Source organism: Lepisma saccharinum, chromosome 15 (assembly GCF_977018435.1).
Source record: "Lepisma saccharinum chromosome 15, izLepSacc3.1, whole genome shotgun sequence".
In the NCBI taxonomy this organism is placed as follows: Eukaryota; Metazoa; Arthropoda; class Insecta; order Zygentoma; family Lepismatidae; genus Lepisma; species Lepisma saccharinum.
In genome coordinates this window covers 29,282,996-29,302,568 of record NC_139243.1, presented here as the reverse complement: position 1 = coordinate 29,302,568, position 19,573 = coordinate 29,282,996, and the positions used below count along the sequence as shown (strand labels likewise).

Here is a 19,573-nt window from a genome sequence, read left to right as displayed (position 1 = left end):
AATGTAATATTACGCAATCGGATTCCTGTTACGTCACCATGAGCAGTTCTATCGTCTTGAAATTTCTGAATTGCAACTGACAATATTGTTTTTAGGAATTACCCTTCTGTTTTCATTGTCCGTTCTTTATTACACCCTGCGATTGTCTCATTTGGCCTTCAAGCTCGGAACAAAACGATAACAAGTCAGCAAGCAGAGCCGATTGGCGGAGAACAATAGGAAAGGCATTTGGTGGTTGACGCCACTCGATCGGTATGACGAGCTCCAAGTGCTCAGTGCGACTTCTGAGGTGGTGCTAGTGGAAGGTTCGGAGGATGGTCGGGAAGACTTTCAACGCCAGGATGGCCGTTCAGGGTGGCCGCGGATTGGCCAAGAGAGCCAGCACCCAGATGGAAGAGATGGCCAGGAGGACCAGCGTCCATATACAGGAGGTACCAGAGGAGGAAATTGACAAGCCGAAAGGTACTGTTTCGTTGTTTGAGTGCTCGTGAGGTTGTGGGTTCGAAACTTGTTCAGATTGTATTTAAAGACCTTTCTCTCAGTGAGGACCTGCGACAGAGGACCACCGGATTCTTTTTCACTTCTAAACACTTCCGATTAAGTGCGACGACGATTTCCAATTTTCAGTTTATTATTTCGGTTGACAATAAGAGCGAAAGTGAAATTCTCGCACTTAATCCGGTTCGCGGTTTTTCCTCTCGCGGTTCGTCCATTTCGCTCTAATTTCTATCGCGCTTATTACGGTGTTGAACTTTGGTTTCGCGCTTAATCCTGTTGGCGGTTGTTCCTTTCGCGTTTAGTCGGGTCGTCAAATTTGGTTTCACGCTTAATCCGTTTTGCTGCAATCACTTTCGCGATTATTCCATTTCGCGCTTAAATTTTCGTGATTATTCCGTTCGCGTATAATCTGTTTCCTGTTTAATACTTTCGCGCTTGTTCACTCGTGTTTATTCTGTTCACTGTTGTCCCATTTCCGTCTTGTTCCTTTTGAGTTTATCATGTGTTTACGTTGTGCGCTTTCGTACTTTAACCATTTCGACTATACTTCATCCATGTCAAGATCGAAGTTAATATAAACAAAAACCACGTGACTTCTGATGTACTTCCTTTCCTATGTGTTAAGGCCGACAGAGCCGAATTTCCTACTGGAATGTCCTAGTTGGGGCTGGACTGGACTCAGCAACAAATTCCATTTTTCCAGGGTTAGTAAAACCTGCGGTTCTGGGCGCCCATAAATATCTCTATTTAGTAAATATTGCGTAGGTCCTTTATGAGTGCATGATTCTAGAGTCTGCTAGACAATTTCTCCAGCGAGGCTTACCTCACCAGTCTCTTAGAACTCGAAGATAATGGAGGTATTATTTTCATTTGGGCTCAGATTATGAGTTCAGGCTCCTTTTGTTTCTTCTCTGTTTCTTTCTTATTCTCTTTCCATATTTCCATTCTTCCTTCCCTTTTTACTGTCTTTCATCTGTTTCTGTATCTCTTTCGTTTTATCTACGTATGTTTCTCTCTATACTTCTTTCACTGATTCTCTTTATTTTACTTTTTCGTCCTCCTTTTTCATGTCTTTCTTTCTTTGGCTGTTTCTCTTTGCTCCACTCTTTCTAAATCTCTGTATTTCTCCCTTTGTTTCTATATTTCCTATATTTAGGTCCCTGGTCTCTCTCTGTATCTTTCTCCCTCTCTTCTCTGTCTGTCTGCCTTTTCGTTTCTCCACTTCCTTATTTCTCCATGCTTCCTTTAGTCTCTCTCTCACCTCCTTCACACTCTCTCTCTTCGTTTTACCGTTTCTTTATTTCTTCCTTTTTTTACCTTTCCTATCTTTATTCCTCTGGTTCTCTCTCTCCTCCTTTCTCATCTCTTTCTATTATCGTTTCTGATTGTTTTTGTCTCTCACCTACTTCCTTGCCTTTTCTATCTTAGTTCTCTGATTATTTCTTTCCTCCTGTGCGTGTGTGTTTCTCCATTTATTGATTTTCCCCTTTTTTAGTTAATCTTTTTTATCCTTATTTCTCTGGTTCTCTCTCTCTCTCTCTCTCTCTCTCTCTCTCTCTCTCTCTATTTCTCTATCTTTTCCGATCTCCACTTTGTTTCTCTCTCCTTTAGCTCTATCTTTCGTTCAGCTTTCATCTTTTCTTTCTGTCTCTTTGCGTTTGATTCATCTACTGTAAATGATTCTCATTTTTTTACGTAGACTCTTTAGGCGTGCAGGGTGGGTAAGACTATTTCGCGGTGAAATAGAGTACCCGTCCCCCTTCCCCGGTCGCGACGCCCCTGGATTTTAACCCGGGAGCGTTCCCTATTATGTCATCGGTGCATAAAGTGGACTGAACAGCAAAGAAAAGGGTTACAACAAAATAACAAAATAGATGGGGGGAGTGGAGTGTTAAAGGTGTTACACTAATATTCTCAGAAGTCCAAGAGTCCCAGTTTAGCATCGCCAATGAATCAAAATCCTTCTGGCTCCTTCGTTGCTTTATGTATATAAACACACTTCCTTCACAACAGCAATGACTCGTCCCCGTCACCTAAATACGTACATTTTTCTGTTGTTACGTCATTCACGTGTGACAAGGGAAAAATGCTTCTTCTGTTCACAACAGACAGGTTGACAGCTCAACCACTAAATCAGCACGTGTGACCTTTGCTATTCAAGTTCACCAAGGTGTTTTCCTTAGCAGATAATGGGAGGGGAATTTCCTGTTGCTGTTAAACGAACCTTAGGCACTAATTTTACACAATGACACATTGTGTCATGGTATTTGTGAATGCAAACTTAGGAAGACCAACATACGTATGTAGGTTGACCAGACAGGGCTGTATCTACAGCAGGGCAGTGGGGGCTGTTAATTAGCTTAATTGTGTTAATTAAAACAATGGCGTACGCAGGATTATTTCAGATGGGTCTCCCGAGTTCTTTACTGCTTTCATTTCAAAATTTTGATTTTGGCCAAATTTCGAGAGGGGCTGTAGCCCCATCAGCCCGCCTCTGAGTACAACAGTGGTTGAAAAGAAACAATGATATGGCACGTCACGATATAATTTGGGCCAGAACTTCCTAGTACAGTATTTACACTATGATTCGTGATTTTGAGAGGAGCAGAGGTTGGGGTTTGAAAGCATGTCATTAATTTCGACAACTGAATCAAATATAGAGTAATTGTTTCTCCAGTAACATATTTTGAAAAAAAAAAAGGAGCGTACCTACCAAGCCCGAAAGTGACTCCCGTTTGGAAAATAGTTGTTATTTTGTAACCTTTGAGACTTGATGTGTTTCTTCTTCAATATTTTGTTCTATTTCTGATGTTAAGGAATAGTGACTGAAATGTATATATACATCTTGAAAACCCAGTTGCTATTGGGATTGCGATGTTGTTGTTTATTTTAGAATGGTAACATAAGATGGCACCACTGTTCCTTATCTTAATAGTAATGAACAAAATTGAGGAATATGAATTAAAACGAGTGAAATTTATTTTAAAATGAAATGTATCGTACTTGTTGGAAACAAATTTTGTAAACCGTATTTTCTTTTTCAGAAAAATGTAGTTTATCTTGAGTTTCCGTAACTCCACATTTTCATAATTATAAATTTATGGTAATTATATTTTAATTTTAGAGAGATCATTCATTGGTTGGAAAGAAATGCTTAATGAATTCATTAAGAGGTACTCGTAAATTAACGTTGTGCTATGATAAGAGAAACAAGGATGGTTTGAAGCTCTTCATACGAGCTTTTTTAAAATACCACAGAATATTCAGCAATGATCGTACATTCGTACATATTAATTTCTGCATTTAATATGAAACACTGGTACACTCCGTCCTGGGTATCTCTGTAGCAGGCGAACGAAAATAAGTCTCTGCGCAAGTAGCGACGCGAGGCGGCTCCACCAATGAACGGGAAAGGATTGATTCGCTTTGCACACTCGATTTCCTCCCATTCTCTGCCGCTATGCGGTGCCTTGCTCCAGAGATATCTGGGACAGAGTATAGTTTTCATTCTGACTTATGATATTGATGCGGGTACAATGCACCATTTTCTACCAACAAAATATTGGTTATTGGTTTATCCGCCCCCACCCTCCCATTTTGAGATAAGAGGTTTGGAAGATAAGAATGATTTCCTCATTTTTACATTAATTTGCAAACATGAAGGATCTTCTTGTCGTCCATTAACATAAACCCTTGTTAAGTTAAGTTGATGGTTCAGCACGCCGTAAAGAAGGGGCGAACCTCCCCCGACTTTTAATAAAATTAAAAATTTCAAATGATAGCAGCAAAGAACTCGAGAAAAACGATAATGGTATCCCCCTAAAATAACCCTTTATTACCGATTTGCCCTTCAACAACTTTTAAATCTATCTTACCCGTACCGTACAAGAAACGTATTTATCTGAGAGGGGAGAGTGTGCTCAGAGCCACACACATTTCTTACCACTACAATTCAAGAAACTACTTTGCTATTAAATCACGGCTTTCTGCATTGTTAATACAGGTGCAGTTATAAAATAATTACAAACATTACCATCATTAATAAAAAATATTAACCAATTATTGCATGAGTGCCACACACATATTTTATCATTCACTAAACCCAAAAGAACCATATTAATTTTGTATCAATGATTTGTTTGTTTATCTAGGTGCAGTTGTATAGTAATTATAATAATTACAAAAATTACCATCATTACCAACCAACTTTACACTATGATTTGTATTAGTGTCAGGTCGGAACACACATCCCAAGGGAGGCTAATAGGCCCACTATGTAAATTTTGCCTAACTAACTAACTCCCTAGCCTTCTTAAACCCGAAGGTTCATGGCTGCAGCAACACAGGCCTTCCATTTTTTCCCTATCTTGAGCAAGATCTATATACTCTTTTCCATCCCTACCGATTTCCCTTAGGTCCATCTCAACGTTGTCCCTCCATCTTCGTCTTGGTCTTCCTACAGGTCTCTTACCATCAGGTTTCCCAACAAGAATCTTGTAAACTCCTCTTTCCTCTCCCATTCGCGCCACATGACCTGCCCACCTAAGTCTTCGTGATTTAATTATTCTAATAATATCTGGACATGAATACAAATTATGTAGTTCTAAATTATGTAACCTTCTCCACTCACCTGTCTCCTCATCCCTTTTAGGTCCAAAGATTTTCCTAAGGATATTATTTTCAAATACTCTCAATTTATGTTCCTCTTTCAATGTAAGGGACCAAGTTTCACATCCATATAATACTACAGGCAAAATTACTGTTTTGTATATTTTAACTTTTAGTTTCTTAGATATTAAACGAGAAGACAAAACTTTATGAAGAGAGAAGTAAAATGCATTTCCTGAATGAAGCCTACTTTTTATTTCCTCTTTAATATAATTTTCATTTGTTAATATTACTCCTAAGTATTTGAATTTGGAAACTGGTTCAAACGAGTTGTTATCAATAATTAGATTTTGATTATTACCTAACACTTGGTTTCGGTCTGTAAGCATATATTTAGTTTCTTCCAAACCTATCTCTTTAGCAGTTTTGAAAAATATTTTAGCATTATTCTTAATTGTATTCACATCATCCCCAACTAAGTCTACATCATCTGCATATGCTAACAACTGAGTCACACCATTTAATTTTAGTCCTTCTTTAGTTTCTTTTACCTTCCTAACAGCATATTCTAAGGCAAAATTAAAGAGCAGTGGAGATAATGCATCTCCTTGTTTTAACCCATTATGAATAGTAAATTCGTCAGACATATTAATACCCACACGAATTTTACTTTCTGTCTCACTGGTGCATATTTTTATCATACTAACAAGCTTCTTAGGTATTCCAAACTCTACTAATATATTATATAATTTATCTGTTTTGACCGAATCATGTGCATTTTTGAAATCAATGAACAGCTGATGGACATTTTGATTATATTCCCACTTTTTTTCAAGTGTCTGTCTGATGTGAAAAATTTGATCTGTAGTTGATCTGTTACGTTTAAATCCACATTGATAATCACCTATAATTTCATTAGCATATGGGGTTAGTCTTGTTAAAAGAATGTTAGATAATATTTTATATGTTGTTGAGAGTAGAGAAATTCCACGGTAATTATCGCAGTTCATTTTATCACCTTTTTTAAACACAGGAACAATTATGGATTCTTTCCACTGTTGAGGGATTTCTTCTTTATTCCATATTAAACAAATTAATTTATGAATTTGACATATTAACGAATTTCCACCATATTTAATTAACTGAGCTGGTATTAAATCAATGCCAGGTGCTTTGTTATTCTTTAGCCGTTTAATAGCATCTTTAACTTCAGTCAACTTAGGTTCTGGAACTAAAGGTTCTGCTGTGTGTACTTCATTCACTTCTGATTTATCTCCTACATGGACATTTAAAAGGTCATTAAAGTAGTTCTTCCATCTATTTAGAATATCGCTTGGGTCAGCTAGAAAATCACCGTCTTTATCTTTTATCAAGTTTACTTTAGGTTGCCACCCCTTTCTAAACTCATTTACACCTTTATATAAATCTCTGATATTTTTATTTTTGCTGTTTGTTTCAATTTCGTTAATTTTGCTTTTCAAGTAATCTCTTTTTTTACTTCTAAACGTGCGGTTAACTTCTCGCTTTATTCTATTATAATTGTTTAGATTTGTATCATCAGAGTTATTTAACCACCTAAGTCTAGCCTGATTTCTTATTTCTATTAGATTATGACATTCATGATCAAACCATGGCTTACTTTTTCTCGGTTTATGGTACCCTATACTTTCTTTAGCTGCTGATTCTATTGCATTACGTATGTGCTCCCAATTCTTATTTACGTCTGTTTCATTTATATTTTCATCATCATTTAAATCCTGCAAAACATCAAATCTATTTGACAGTTTAATTTGGTAATCTTTCTTAATTCTTTCATCAGTAAACTTTCGTGTATCAAATTTTAGAACTTTTAGATTTTGTTGCTTATGATTTATCACTGAGAGTCTTTCTCTTAATTTAGCAATTACTAAATAATGGTCACTGGCACAGTCAGCACCTCTATGTGTACGAACGTCAATTATACTAGTATGCCTTCTCTTATCAATGAGAATATGATCTATCTGATTATGAGTTTTACCATCTGGAGAAGACCAGGTATATTTATGGATATCTTTATGTTTAAAAGTGGTACTTTTTACAATTAAATTCTTTGAGGTTGCAAAAGTAATCAATCTTATACCATTTTCATTACTTAATTCATGAAGACTTTCTTTACCAATCGTGGGTTTAAATGTCTCTTCTTTGCCTATCTGTGCATTACAGTCACCTAACAGAATTTTCATATCATACTGAGAAAATTTATCAAAGACCTGTTCTAACTCTGTATAAAAATCATCTTTAGTATTATCATCTTTATCTTCCGTTGGTGCATGGATGTTTATTAAAATAATTTTACACCACCTACCCTGTAAAACTGCATATGATATCCTATCATTAATAAATTCTACCGTTTTAAGAGCCGAGATAATTCTATTATTTATGAAAAAGCCTGTTCCAAAATTATGATTTTCAGTACCACCATAGGAAAAAGTATACTTTTTAGTTTTACAATTCCCTTCTCCTGGCCACCTAACTTCCTGGACAGCTACTACATCTAATTTATACTTAACTATCTCATTAACTGTACACTGAAATGCCCCAGGCTCAGAACATTCCAGGTGCCTAATTTAATATCCTTATTCCTAACGTAGATCTTATCCTTAGTCTAGGGACCTCCCAAACTAGTCCCCACCCGGAGATCCGAAAATTTTGCCTTATATATATATTACCTTTATGACTTTATGAATAAACGTTATACATTGGAAACACTGAAATTTATTTTTAATTTTTTATAAAAATGTTTACACTTTGAACACCTCTTCTGGTAAGTTAGTGTTAAAGCGAAGGTTGAAATTGATAATTACAAAATTGTTATTGTGTATCTAGTCCCCTTCCCCCCCAACACGCAGCTATGTAATATCTACCATTACAATCCCTGTCCCCTCAAAGAAAAAAAATTCTGCGTACCCTAATGGTTCAACCTGTTTGTTAAATACCGTGCGTCCATTTCGATCTGCAGCCGAGAGATCGGGAGAAGCGTGGCGGGCGGCACTGACGGAGATGCCGACATTTGCGGCCTGAAATGCCCGCTTATTTTTATGGACATATGCAGACATTTATATAAATAGTGCAGAACGAGCACTAACCTGTGTTATAAGAGTATGGTTTTAATTTTAGTAGCTTAGTGACTGTATGTGCCGATGATTTTGACACGCCCACCTCTTGTGAAACACGGCGTAGAGGTTTGTTTGGAGAACGTTCTAACGCTGCACCAATATCATCGAGTTTTGCTTCGGTTAGAATCCGTCGTTTTTTGCTTAGGTGTTTTAAAATTTAACGATACAGTTTCTCGTAATTTAAGGACAAGATGTCTAACCGTATCTCTGTGTGGAGTTGAAACGCATGGGAATTTCTGTACAAATTACCTACACACGTCTCTACACGAGTTTGTTTTCACGTAGGTACGTGTCATACATAAAAAATCTTTGTTCTAACGTGAATCTTGCGGCTGGCATTCCAATCGTCTCACTGACACGTCACACATACACACTACCATAACTCAAACAAGTAACTGCAAGTAACCAAGAATAATACTCTTGCGCACAGTACGAAATTAACACGCTCTTGGTTTACATTGCTCGCCACTATATTTACAACTCTGTCTTCATCTAGTCGCGAAGGAACAAAAAACTCGAGCTCGGATATTTCGGATTGCGAGGAAGCTCACGAAAACCATTCACTTTTATCGGTTTCGTCTGCAGTGTAATCCTGATACAGTGTTGTACATTCGAAACCTCCAAACGATTCCCATCGCCACAAAACTCTTTCAAGGATATAAACTTAAGCAGGACGTTACTGATCAAAACCATGATTAAAATGCTTTTCTATCTGTGGCTCTTAACATCGTTTCTATAGCGTATTTATTTGTGTATATAAGAGCAGAACTTGGATGAATTACAGAAGAACTTTTGCGTGTTATAACACAGGTTAGTGATCGTTTTGCAATATTTATATAAATGTCTGCATATGTCTATAAAAATAAGCGGGCATTACAGGCCGCAAATGTCGGCATCTCCGTCAGCCCCGCCCGCCACGCTTCTCCCGATCTCTCGGCTGCAGATCGAAATGGACGCACTAGTATTGTATTCAACCCCCACGACTTGTCATGGCTGGACTACACGTTTAAATACCTGCCGTATGATAACTTAGGCTATATTTAATGTTACAAGTAATAATAATGATGGACAATCGCAATTCTGAATGTTTTGGAGTTGTAAAGCGTCAAGCAATACACTTATTCGTAATTGTGTACGCGTCACTGAGAACTAAGACAAGAACATGATTGTCGAGCCACTTCAGTTCTTTCTATCATGTTGCTGATAAACGGGTACGTTGAATTGATTACGAATTCAAATCATGCTCATTGTTGCCAAGTCAATTCTCGGCTCGTCTCAAATTTAGAAGCAAATATTTTTAAGAGCTAAATTTACTGCTTCCAGTATCCCACTCGGTACGATTCACGAAAATAGACAGCAAAAGTCATCATTTACAATGAAGTGATTGTAAGTGAATGATTATGTAAATTATGTTTTTACATTATTTTATTTACAGGAAAAATTAATAACCGCTACTTCCACACAATTGCTTTTGAAATATAGCTACTCCAGCTCTAGGTTGGTATCAGTTATTATAATTAACTAACTTTCCAGTAATGCAGTTACTTTTTTTAGGAATTCTAACTGCACCTAGTTAATTTCAATAGTTAGAAACGCCGGCCTCCGTGGCGGAGTGGTTAGCACAGCGTGCTATGACGTCAGGGTTCCCAGGTTCGAATCCCGTGAATTCGCCAAATGAAGGCGTCGCAGCGTGGAATTGATGGCACCATATGCGAGCATACGAACAATTTTCCAGTTAAAATTATTCCTCCCTGTTCCATCATATTTTATTTGTCGTAATGACATAAATATGCGAAGTTCATACATTTATGTATGTATAAAGTTCATCTATTTATATTACTACATCTTGCAATTCCTTTAAATAACAGTTGGTACATTTAACCCTCAGAGCGGGCTCAAAGTTCAAAAAATTCGAATTAGTTTCAAATTATACATTCAAAACTAAGGATTCTCAAAATATTCCTCATCTTGAATTCGAAAATTTAATTTTTACAGATGAGCACTACAGAATAATCTCTCAGTGGTATTTTATAAAAGTATTTGTTTGTATTTCAGATATATTTGATTTGTTTAACACCAGAGGGAAGCTGAAACATTTGTTTGTTCCCATGAATAGGATTTGACATGGCAATAAATGAGTTTCCCTCACCCTTACTTACTTAACGTGTAACTTTCTGGATGACTAAAATATTTAGTTTTGTTTCTTACAAAGTAAATGCCGATATTAGAACATGGAGTGCAGTGGCCACAGGCCGCTAAAGTTTTACTTGCAACCACAAATTACAGCTGTTGTGAACAAGATTCACTGAATAGTGAATATGTAATCATGAGGCACTTTATTCTCCACAGTTGAAGATAATAACATATTTCAAAGCTTCGACAGAAATTCGTAGTTGGTAGTGAGGACAATAGTGTCTCCCAAAGAACTTTCCATAGGAGTGTGTATAATGGATTCGCAAGAACTATAGCTCGACAACAAGGAAAATAAACCTTCCGTCAAAAGCGTTCGCACATCTTCCCTGCCGTTATCGGTGCTCGGGTCAGTGTTGCCAGGTCAGACTTGAAAAAAATCGGGAATGTTCCTTGGGAAACCAGAAGATGTGCTACAAAATCCGATGATCTAATAGTAGCGGATGAACGACCTTCTCGGGGGCGGCATAGGCGTGCGCACTGGGGGGGCAAGAGGATGTCTGCAGATTTTTTCCAGCGAGGGGGAAACAATGTATTTTTATCAGGTGGGTAAACGAGGCATATTACCCCGTATAATGTTGCCCTCTCAGAAAACACCACTTGAGTTTGAAATTATCACGTTCCTACATCCCTATTAAATTAATGGATGTAAATTACTGTGACTGAAATCAACTCATAGGTCTGAAGTAATAGGTACTTACTTTTATGTCAACATTCATTTTCCAGAAGAGGAGAGGGTGGGTGGCGACCATCCTTGCACTTCCTTCTGGACGTCCATGCCGCTATATAATTTTGTAGAAAATTAAGTATTTAACTATAGAATAGTATATTAGGGATAGAAAATTAAGTATTTTCAAGCCGATGAAAGTTCCAAGCAACTACGGGGGAGAGGGTGCATTATTTCCTTTGTGATTGAATTATGCCGCTTCATTCTCTATCAAATTTCTTGTTATTAACACTCACATGCTTTATTCGTCAGTTATGCTGCCTCTCTCTCTCTCTCTCTCTCTCTCTCTCTCTCTCTATATATATATATATATATATATATATATATATATATAGAGAGAGAGAGAGAGAGAGACACACACACATACATGTATAAAATAATTTGCCCACGCTACGAAGTCAGTGTTTCTACCTAGTAAGGCAAGGACGTTTCACTGTGATAGTGTCACTTCATCCACTTCATCAGTTTTTATCATCCATATTGTCGTTCTTACCCGTAGAGGCACAAAAGCGACGTAAAATAACTAATATAGAAATAGATTTTCGGGTGGGATAAAATACAACCATGTAAAAATAGTAATAGTAATAAAATAATAATAATGTCCTAGCACAATTGAGTATCGTTTCTCAAAATTTCACAGTTCAAACAGCACTTTTCATGACTGAGTGGAGTTCTACTCTACCTCTCCCCTCCATGTTCAAGTAAGATGAGCAGGAAATGTGTTTTGAGCAGGCCGTTGGAGGTTCCATAGCAATAGTTTATTAAGGAATTCTCCCGATAAATCAATAGGTCTGGCAACACTGACGTGAGTCGCGCTGAAGGCTCCTTCCTCCTGTCCTTTCCCCCACCCGCCAACGCGATGAGGTTCTGCGCAGGTTTCTTTCCTTGTGGTTCCACTTATATTAACCACGGGTCTTTGTTGGACTAGCTTGGTTTATTTCACTTCGCTTTTCTGCCACTTTTGGATAATCGCGAAGATAAGGATGAGTGATGATACGATGAAATTAATGAAGGGACACTTACCTACAAACTACGTCCATGGCCAGCCTGGAACTCTAATCAGTGACACCTGGCGTCGCAGCGGTCTGTGCTAACCACGTAATTCGAGGCCACAGGTCTTGAACGTTTCAACACGAAAGGGGTAGACTTCGTTAAAAATAGCTTCTCCCTTCCTCTTCCATCTGTAACCCAGTCACTATCTTACTCTGTGGCTTCTAATGTCACTGGCCATTACAGGCAACAGTCAATAAACGTTGTCTCCGGGTAAGTGTCAAAACTGCGTTAAAGTACTTCATGTAGGAAATAATAGTCCTTTGAAGATACGAGAACGCCATACATTTAAGTGTTGGTGTCAGGTATGTGATCTGTGGAATTAGAAGGAGAAAATTCCCTTTGTCTCTATCTTTCTCTCGAGCCTCAATCTTCTTCTTCTTCTTCCACCTCTTCTTCTTCTCTCCCCTCTTTTTCTTCCTCTTCCTCTTCTACTTCTTCTTCTTTCACTTCTTCTTCACCTCCTCCTCCATCTAAGAGAAATACTCTTCAATTTAACTCTCCTAGTTTCTATTTTCAATTTCCTTCTTTTTCTTCGAATATAGAGAAAAAGAGATTGAATGAAACTCACCTTTTGTCCAGTTTTAATTTGAAAAGACCAATCAATATAGGATTGGCAGTTAAAACGGAAACCCGCATACCGTTAACGTCTTCATAACCAACTGTTTGAGTTTACATTTAAGTCCACTTTATGCACCGATAGGCTGGACGTGACGTAGAGTTTAAAGTGAGATCGTAACCATTATGTACAGTCATGTTCAAAAAATCTGTCGCATGGATTTTTTCTAAGTCCAACGTCTTACGAAATTATGTTGGTAGCTCTGAAACAAGGAAGTGTTGTGAAATATACGATCCTCCAATCAGAGTGAAGTTCGATTCTGAGGAGCAGGAGGCGTGACTCACGGTCTTGTCCACAGGAAGTTCAACCAATGCAGCATTTCCAAATATGAGATAACGTCCCCATTGGTTAAATATTGTTTCAATAATGCGAATCGGCAGAAAGATTGCGCAAAAGTTTACTTTGTCGTTTTAATTGCCTTTAATCGTTTCAAATTAGTATTAAATTGTCCCAATTATAGTTCACGAGCTTAATATAATGTATTCATGTATGTGTTTGACAATCATATATCACTCATTAGAACAATTTTCACATTGTTTTCACTACGTGAGATGACATTTCATTTACATTTACGATAAAATAGTGGTTTGGGTGTAATAACAGTTTTCATGAATTAATTTAGAGATGCATTTTTATTTGTTGAGTTAATGATTAGGTTAATTCGTTATTTCTCCCGAAAAGAGGGAACCACAGCTGAAAGAAAATACACAACTTCTATTATTGAGGTCAAGAGTTCGTTTTAACATCACTTTTTGCACACATAGGCTAATCACGACTCGGGATACATTTAAATTGGAATCTGAAACATTATGCGACCTGACTGGAACTCGGAAAGGAACACACTGATTACAAGACGTCGATACATTACCAATTGGTCTGGCGAACGCCAATAATAATGAAGGGTTGTGGGAGTGGGAGAGGGGTGACGGAAAGTAGAAAATAAATAGTATTTTTGGGGGGTATTTAATGTTATATTTATATACATACAAACCTAAGAAAATATTTATTTTGATACATGTGTGTGGGGGTGGGGAAGGGGGAAAAGATAGGGACAGAAAGATATTGGGAGAGATGGGACGAAGAGGTGATTGTGGTAAATGTTTTATTTGACGTTCAGTAATAAAAACAATCAAACAATGATGATTATCTCATAAATAACATATTTAATGTAAATTTGTTTTAAAAATGGGGACGGGGAGCTGTTTGTTTTACGTTCAGTGCAGGATAACAAGTGGAGGCACATAGTGGTTCGTATCTCACTTTAAACTGTAGGTCCAGGCCCCATTAGCCTATCTGTGTATAACGTGGATTTAGAATTCAGTAGAAGATAACGTCGATCTAGTATTTTGGATTTTAGATACGTTGAGACCACTAAAATGTCCAATTCTTGTAATAAGAAACCTGTCCTCATATTACCATTTTGAAAGAGAGAGAGTTAATTGTATAATCTTTCGTTGTTAGTTTCAAAGAAGACTAATTCAAATAGTAACAATGGGAACGAATAAAGCTTACGAAAAGTTTTTGCCACCGTGGGGATTTGAACCTACGACCATTAGAGTGACAACCCAGTGCGATAACCACTACCCCACGAGTTCGTTTCTTCTTAGGGCATGATTATGAGTTAAGACCAATTCGTTCAATATGCATTAGAAATATAATCCCCACCCGCCTCTTGATAAACAACAAGCAAATGAAATAAAGGTGGTATGAATGTCACAAAACATTTAAGCAAAATCTACTATATTTACGACGCAATCGTTTTACATGGAGAGGCTACAGCTTCGAGAATTGAGGTTGTGGTTTGACTGTAATTGTAGGATACCCTATAGGTATCGATAAGCCAAGGCTCTAGTGTGCACTAGATTGGTTCATTTGTAGTGACGAGCTCAGGAATTTGTAAAGAGGTATGTGAATATAAAAATGTGTTAATGCTTATTTTTTAAACAGTGAACTCATAATTTAATATCTCTGTGTCCATCTCATTATCTCACTTAGGAACTGATTAGTATTGCAGGAGTCATACTGAAAAGAAATCTCACGTGACAATGACGAGAAATTAGATTTACGGAAGGAATAGTTTTCATATTTTAAAACCTCGAATGGCCATGGGCTATCTCCCGACTGTCAGTCTCCCTTCCACAATCCTACCTAGAGTTATCTTCAACTGGCAACGAGGTGACGTTGGTCAGCACGTCGAACCCTCAGCCGTTATATAAGATATCTGAAACCAGGTTACACCAGTCGCTCGTAGCTCCCCAATTTCCTCACGATGGTGGGTTGCCACCGGTCCTATACAGATAACAGGCCGAGAACCCAGGACGACTCGGATCTATGCCGTCCCGCTGCAGTCGGAGTCCAAAGCACAGTGTCTTAAACCGCACCGTTACGGAGGAGGAGAGTTTTCATATTTTGTTTCTTATAAATGTCGACAATACATTAAATATATTACGCACCAAAAATTAGTGTCAAAAAATAGCCGGTTCTATAAGAGATTCGAACCTTCGATCTTCACTCAACTAGGCCGCTATTTTTAACAATTTCCCATTTTCTCACTCAATAACCTTCGTTGAACGTTTGTCGTAAGAGTCGTTAGCAATCTTGTAAACCGTATTAACCTATCTGCTGTCTATCACAAATGTATTTTACAACCTGGAGTAGATTTTGATGTCTGCAATTTTGGCCTTGACTTTCGTGGTAAGTAATTCTCTACCGTCTACTATAATAAATAAATCAAAGTCTACATATCTCATATTTTGTAAATACGAAATGTCATTGTTAACTAAATGTTACAAACTATTTCTTATTCCACCGTTAGTTCCAGATTTAGCCACAGCATTCTGGAAACCAGCGTGAAACGTGTTTCCCACACTTCCAAGGTCAGGTGAACCCTTATCAGTTGTATTGAATGCCTGTGAACATGTTACTTCATACGTCATGGTACTGGTGGTGGATTTCTTCCCCTTCCCCTTTTACCTTGAATGGTAGTAATCCCCGACTGGGCACGACGAATCAATCACAGAAAAGCAGACTGTCTACTAAATCGCATGCCATGTATTATTTCGAGCTCCTAGGTTTTGGAAAGTAAAATAAAAAAAAGTATGTAACATTAATTCATAATGGTTGACTTCTTTGGGTATTATTTCATGACTCTTTTCTACTAACTCCAATGAAACTTTTGTCTACTGTTTTCAGTACATCAATAGGTGTTTTGAAACATATACTGTGTTCAGATTTTCAAAAAGATATAAATACAAAAAGATAATAAGGGGGTATGAAATTAATATTTACAGCCAAAATATTAAACTTAACATATTATACACTATACAGAATAAATTAATTTCACTTGCAGTTTCTCTACTCTACTGGTTTCAGTAGATCAATAGGTGTTTTGAAACATCTATGTTAAGATTTTTTAAATTTGAATTACAATTTGTGTGCCTGAAAACTTAGGGTATTTTACACCCGTCACGCTATACGGGGTCCAGCCCCTTATCATGACCAAAATAAAAGCGTGTCTGAAAACGAAAATATCCTTACCTGAGTTAAAAGCTGAGCCTGTAAAGCGACAGACAGTCAGTACAAATAAGGACAACACACACACAGTCCTACAAAGATTATACTAACAGTTGGTCCAGTCACCCGAGCCTCGTTAGTCTGCAAAATGCAGTTCAGGGTGTACTACATGGAAGTGAGGTTGGTTTAAATTTTAAATAGATATAAAAACAAATTGTTAGTGAGGAGGAATAAAAAGTTATATTTACAGCTAACATGCTGAGCTAAACACACTACAAGGGTGTAAGGGATGACCTTCCATGAAGTATGTACACCCTATTGTTGCTTCCACGTAGTACACCCGGGACTTCAGTTTCCAGACGAACGAGGTTCTGGCGACTGGCCCCATGGCCAGTATAATTTTCTGTGTTGTCCTGTGTTTGGTCCTAGTGGGTGCCGAGTGCCTCTTTACAGCCTCAGCTTTTAACCGAATTCAGAATATTTTAATATTTTAATTACAACACGACGTTACAGTTATGTTATTTTAGTTCTGGTAAGGGGCTGGACCCCCGTATAATGTGACAGGTGCAAAATAGCCTAAGTGCTGACGCACCCAAAATTTTGAATTCAAATTCAAATTCAAACACACTACATGCAATATTACATGTAGTACTTAAGAGAATATTTCACTTGTAGTTCCTCAACTGTAATTACACATTAGGCCTACTGAAAGTGTTCAGTAGAAAATCATTGATTTTGAGTAGATTTCCGAGAGACACAGTAGAGTACTACAATTGATAACAGTAGATTCTGTCTGCTGTAAACAGTAGAAATTACGTAGGTTTATAACGACGATGAGAATGAAACAGAGGTAAAAACCAAGACAATGAAATGCAGAAGCGACCTGGAGCAAACAGGAACGTAGAATGTCTGGCAGCGAGACGCAAGAGTTGATCAAGCGATTGTAGCGTCAAATTTAGCTTAGAGCTCATAATTGATATTTCTACATGAACTCAATATACAAGTTACATACAATGAGAGAATTGAATTGAGTTTACATCTCACGTGATATGAGTCGAAACTATTGTTGCACATTGAACTGTGAAGTGAATCAATATTCAATTCGATTAATTAGTGAATGGTGATGTGCTGAGATTTTGTAACGAGATGTGCCAAATGGCTGACAGTATAATAACTTATGGACACATTGATTTAATATATTTGAACAATCTTATAACGTGCGATTTTGCATGAAATGTTATTACTTGAATCTACATCACTTCATTGCAAAGGCTACAAGGCATTTTATGGGTTGTAAAATTCTGTGTTCGATTCACCGTTCGGTTAACTCTGCGATTGTTATTTCGGTACTACTTTACTATACCGGAGACACCTATCAATGATTTATTTAGCAATTTTTTACATTGCTAACGTACTATTCTGCATTGCGGAACATTTCTTTAGGTGAAATAATGAATTTCTAACGAAAATAATGTCTATTTATTACAATAACGAGTACTTACTGTTGTTCGTTATTTCCCCACAAACCATCCACGGGTAGCCCCAAAAACCATTGACGTTAGCCCAAAAATTCACGATAGCCCCACGAACCATCACGGGGACGAGGTATGCCTACTAGGTTAGGTTAGGCCTGTTAGGTTAGGTTCCATTAGCACTCCTTTCGTTCAATTTAGCATATATGGACAACATCGTGGCGGCAGCAGCAATAGCGCATCGGAAATAGATTTTCGTAGAAAACCACATGCATTCGCATTAAAATAGATCAAAACTACATTCCCGAACATCAACAACGCTACAGAAAATTATTTGTGTAAGTACTTTCTCCTGTAAATTTGAAGAAATCCGTCTCCGGTATAGTAAAGTGTTACCGTTATTTCTTATTAAACCGAAAAAATATTTATTGCATTTTACTTATTACGAAAATTCGTATATTATTTGCTTTGCGAAATGTAGAGAATATATTGTTTTCCATGCTTTTTACAAGAATACAACTATGCATGGTGAACAAAAAATAATGTAAAATAAATACTATTCACAAAAGGATGTCAATAGTATTTATTTGTTTTGTTTCTTGATAATTTTCCCTAAAATAAAAATGTATAACTTTCGCTGTACATGACATTTCGTCGAATATGACACATGGATAATTTTTATGCAAATCCTAGTAAAATGATGAGAAATTCAAAAACATATTCTGAACAATTATTTTCAAAAATAACATTGAAGAATCATTAGAAAGGAGTACTATTTTTTAAAAAAATATATATAACATTTTTATTTCTTTAAATTATTAATTAAATACAATACTTAGTTGCTATATATAATAATAATAGGGGTAATCGAACAGAAGTCAAACCTATAATCTTCGGCGTGTAATACTGATAGCCTATCACCGAACCACTTTACCATCATAAAAAAAAAAAAATAAAGTTTTTTCACGGAAATTACTGGCTACTGCACGCTGGAACCTTGCCAACGAATATCTACCCTACCACTACAAGAAAACACGTCAAAACCTCAATTTTCGAAGCTGTAGCCTCTCCATGTAAAACGATTGCGTCGTAAATATAGTAGATTTTGCTTAAATGTTTTGTGACATTCATACCACCTTTATTTCATTTGCTTGTTGTTTATCAAGAGGCGGGTGGGGATTATATTTCTAATGCATATTGAACGAATTGGTCTTAACTCATAATCATGCCCTAAGAAGAAACGAACTCGTGGGGTAGTGGTTATCTCACTGGGTTATCACTCTAATGGTCGTAGGTTCAAATCCCCACGGTGGCAAAAACTTTTCGTAAGCTTTATTCGTTCCCATTGTTACTATTTGAATTAGTCTTCTTTGAAACTAACAACGAAAGATTATACAATTAACTCTCTCTCTTTCAAAATGGTAATATGAGGACAGGTTTCTTATTACAAGAATTGGACATTTTAGTGGTCTCAACGTATCTAAAATCCAAAATACTAGATCGACGTTATTTTCTACTGAATTCTAAATCCACGTTATACACAGATAGGCTAATGGGGCCTGGGCCTACAGTTTAAAGTGAGATACGAACCACTATGTGTCTCCACTTGTTATCCTGCACTGAACGTAAAACAAACAGCTCCCCGTCCCCATTTTTAAAACAAATTTACATTAAATATGTTATTTATAAGATAATCATCATTGATTTGATTGTTTTTATTACTGAACGTCAAATAAAACAT

At 37.0% G+C, this 19,573-nt stretch overlaps 1 protein-coding gene across 1 annotated transcript in view; it reads left to right on the top strand.

Annotated features, from left to right (window-relative positions):
* The first annotated feature begins 229 nt into the window (after positions 1 to 229).
* LOC145999650 (putative inorganic phosphate cotransporter) overlaps positions 230 to 19,573 on the top strand; it is a 284,482-nt gene continuing 265,138 nt past the window's right edge. Inside the window, exon 1 of the mRNA XM_083136778.1 lies at positions 230 to 462. Within this exon, the coding sequence (XP_082992904.1) occupies positions 315 to 462 (148 nt within the window). The 5' untranslated portion in view covers positions 230 to 314. The remainder of the gene's footprint in view (positions 463 to 19,573) is intronic.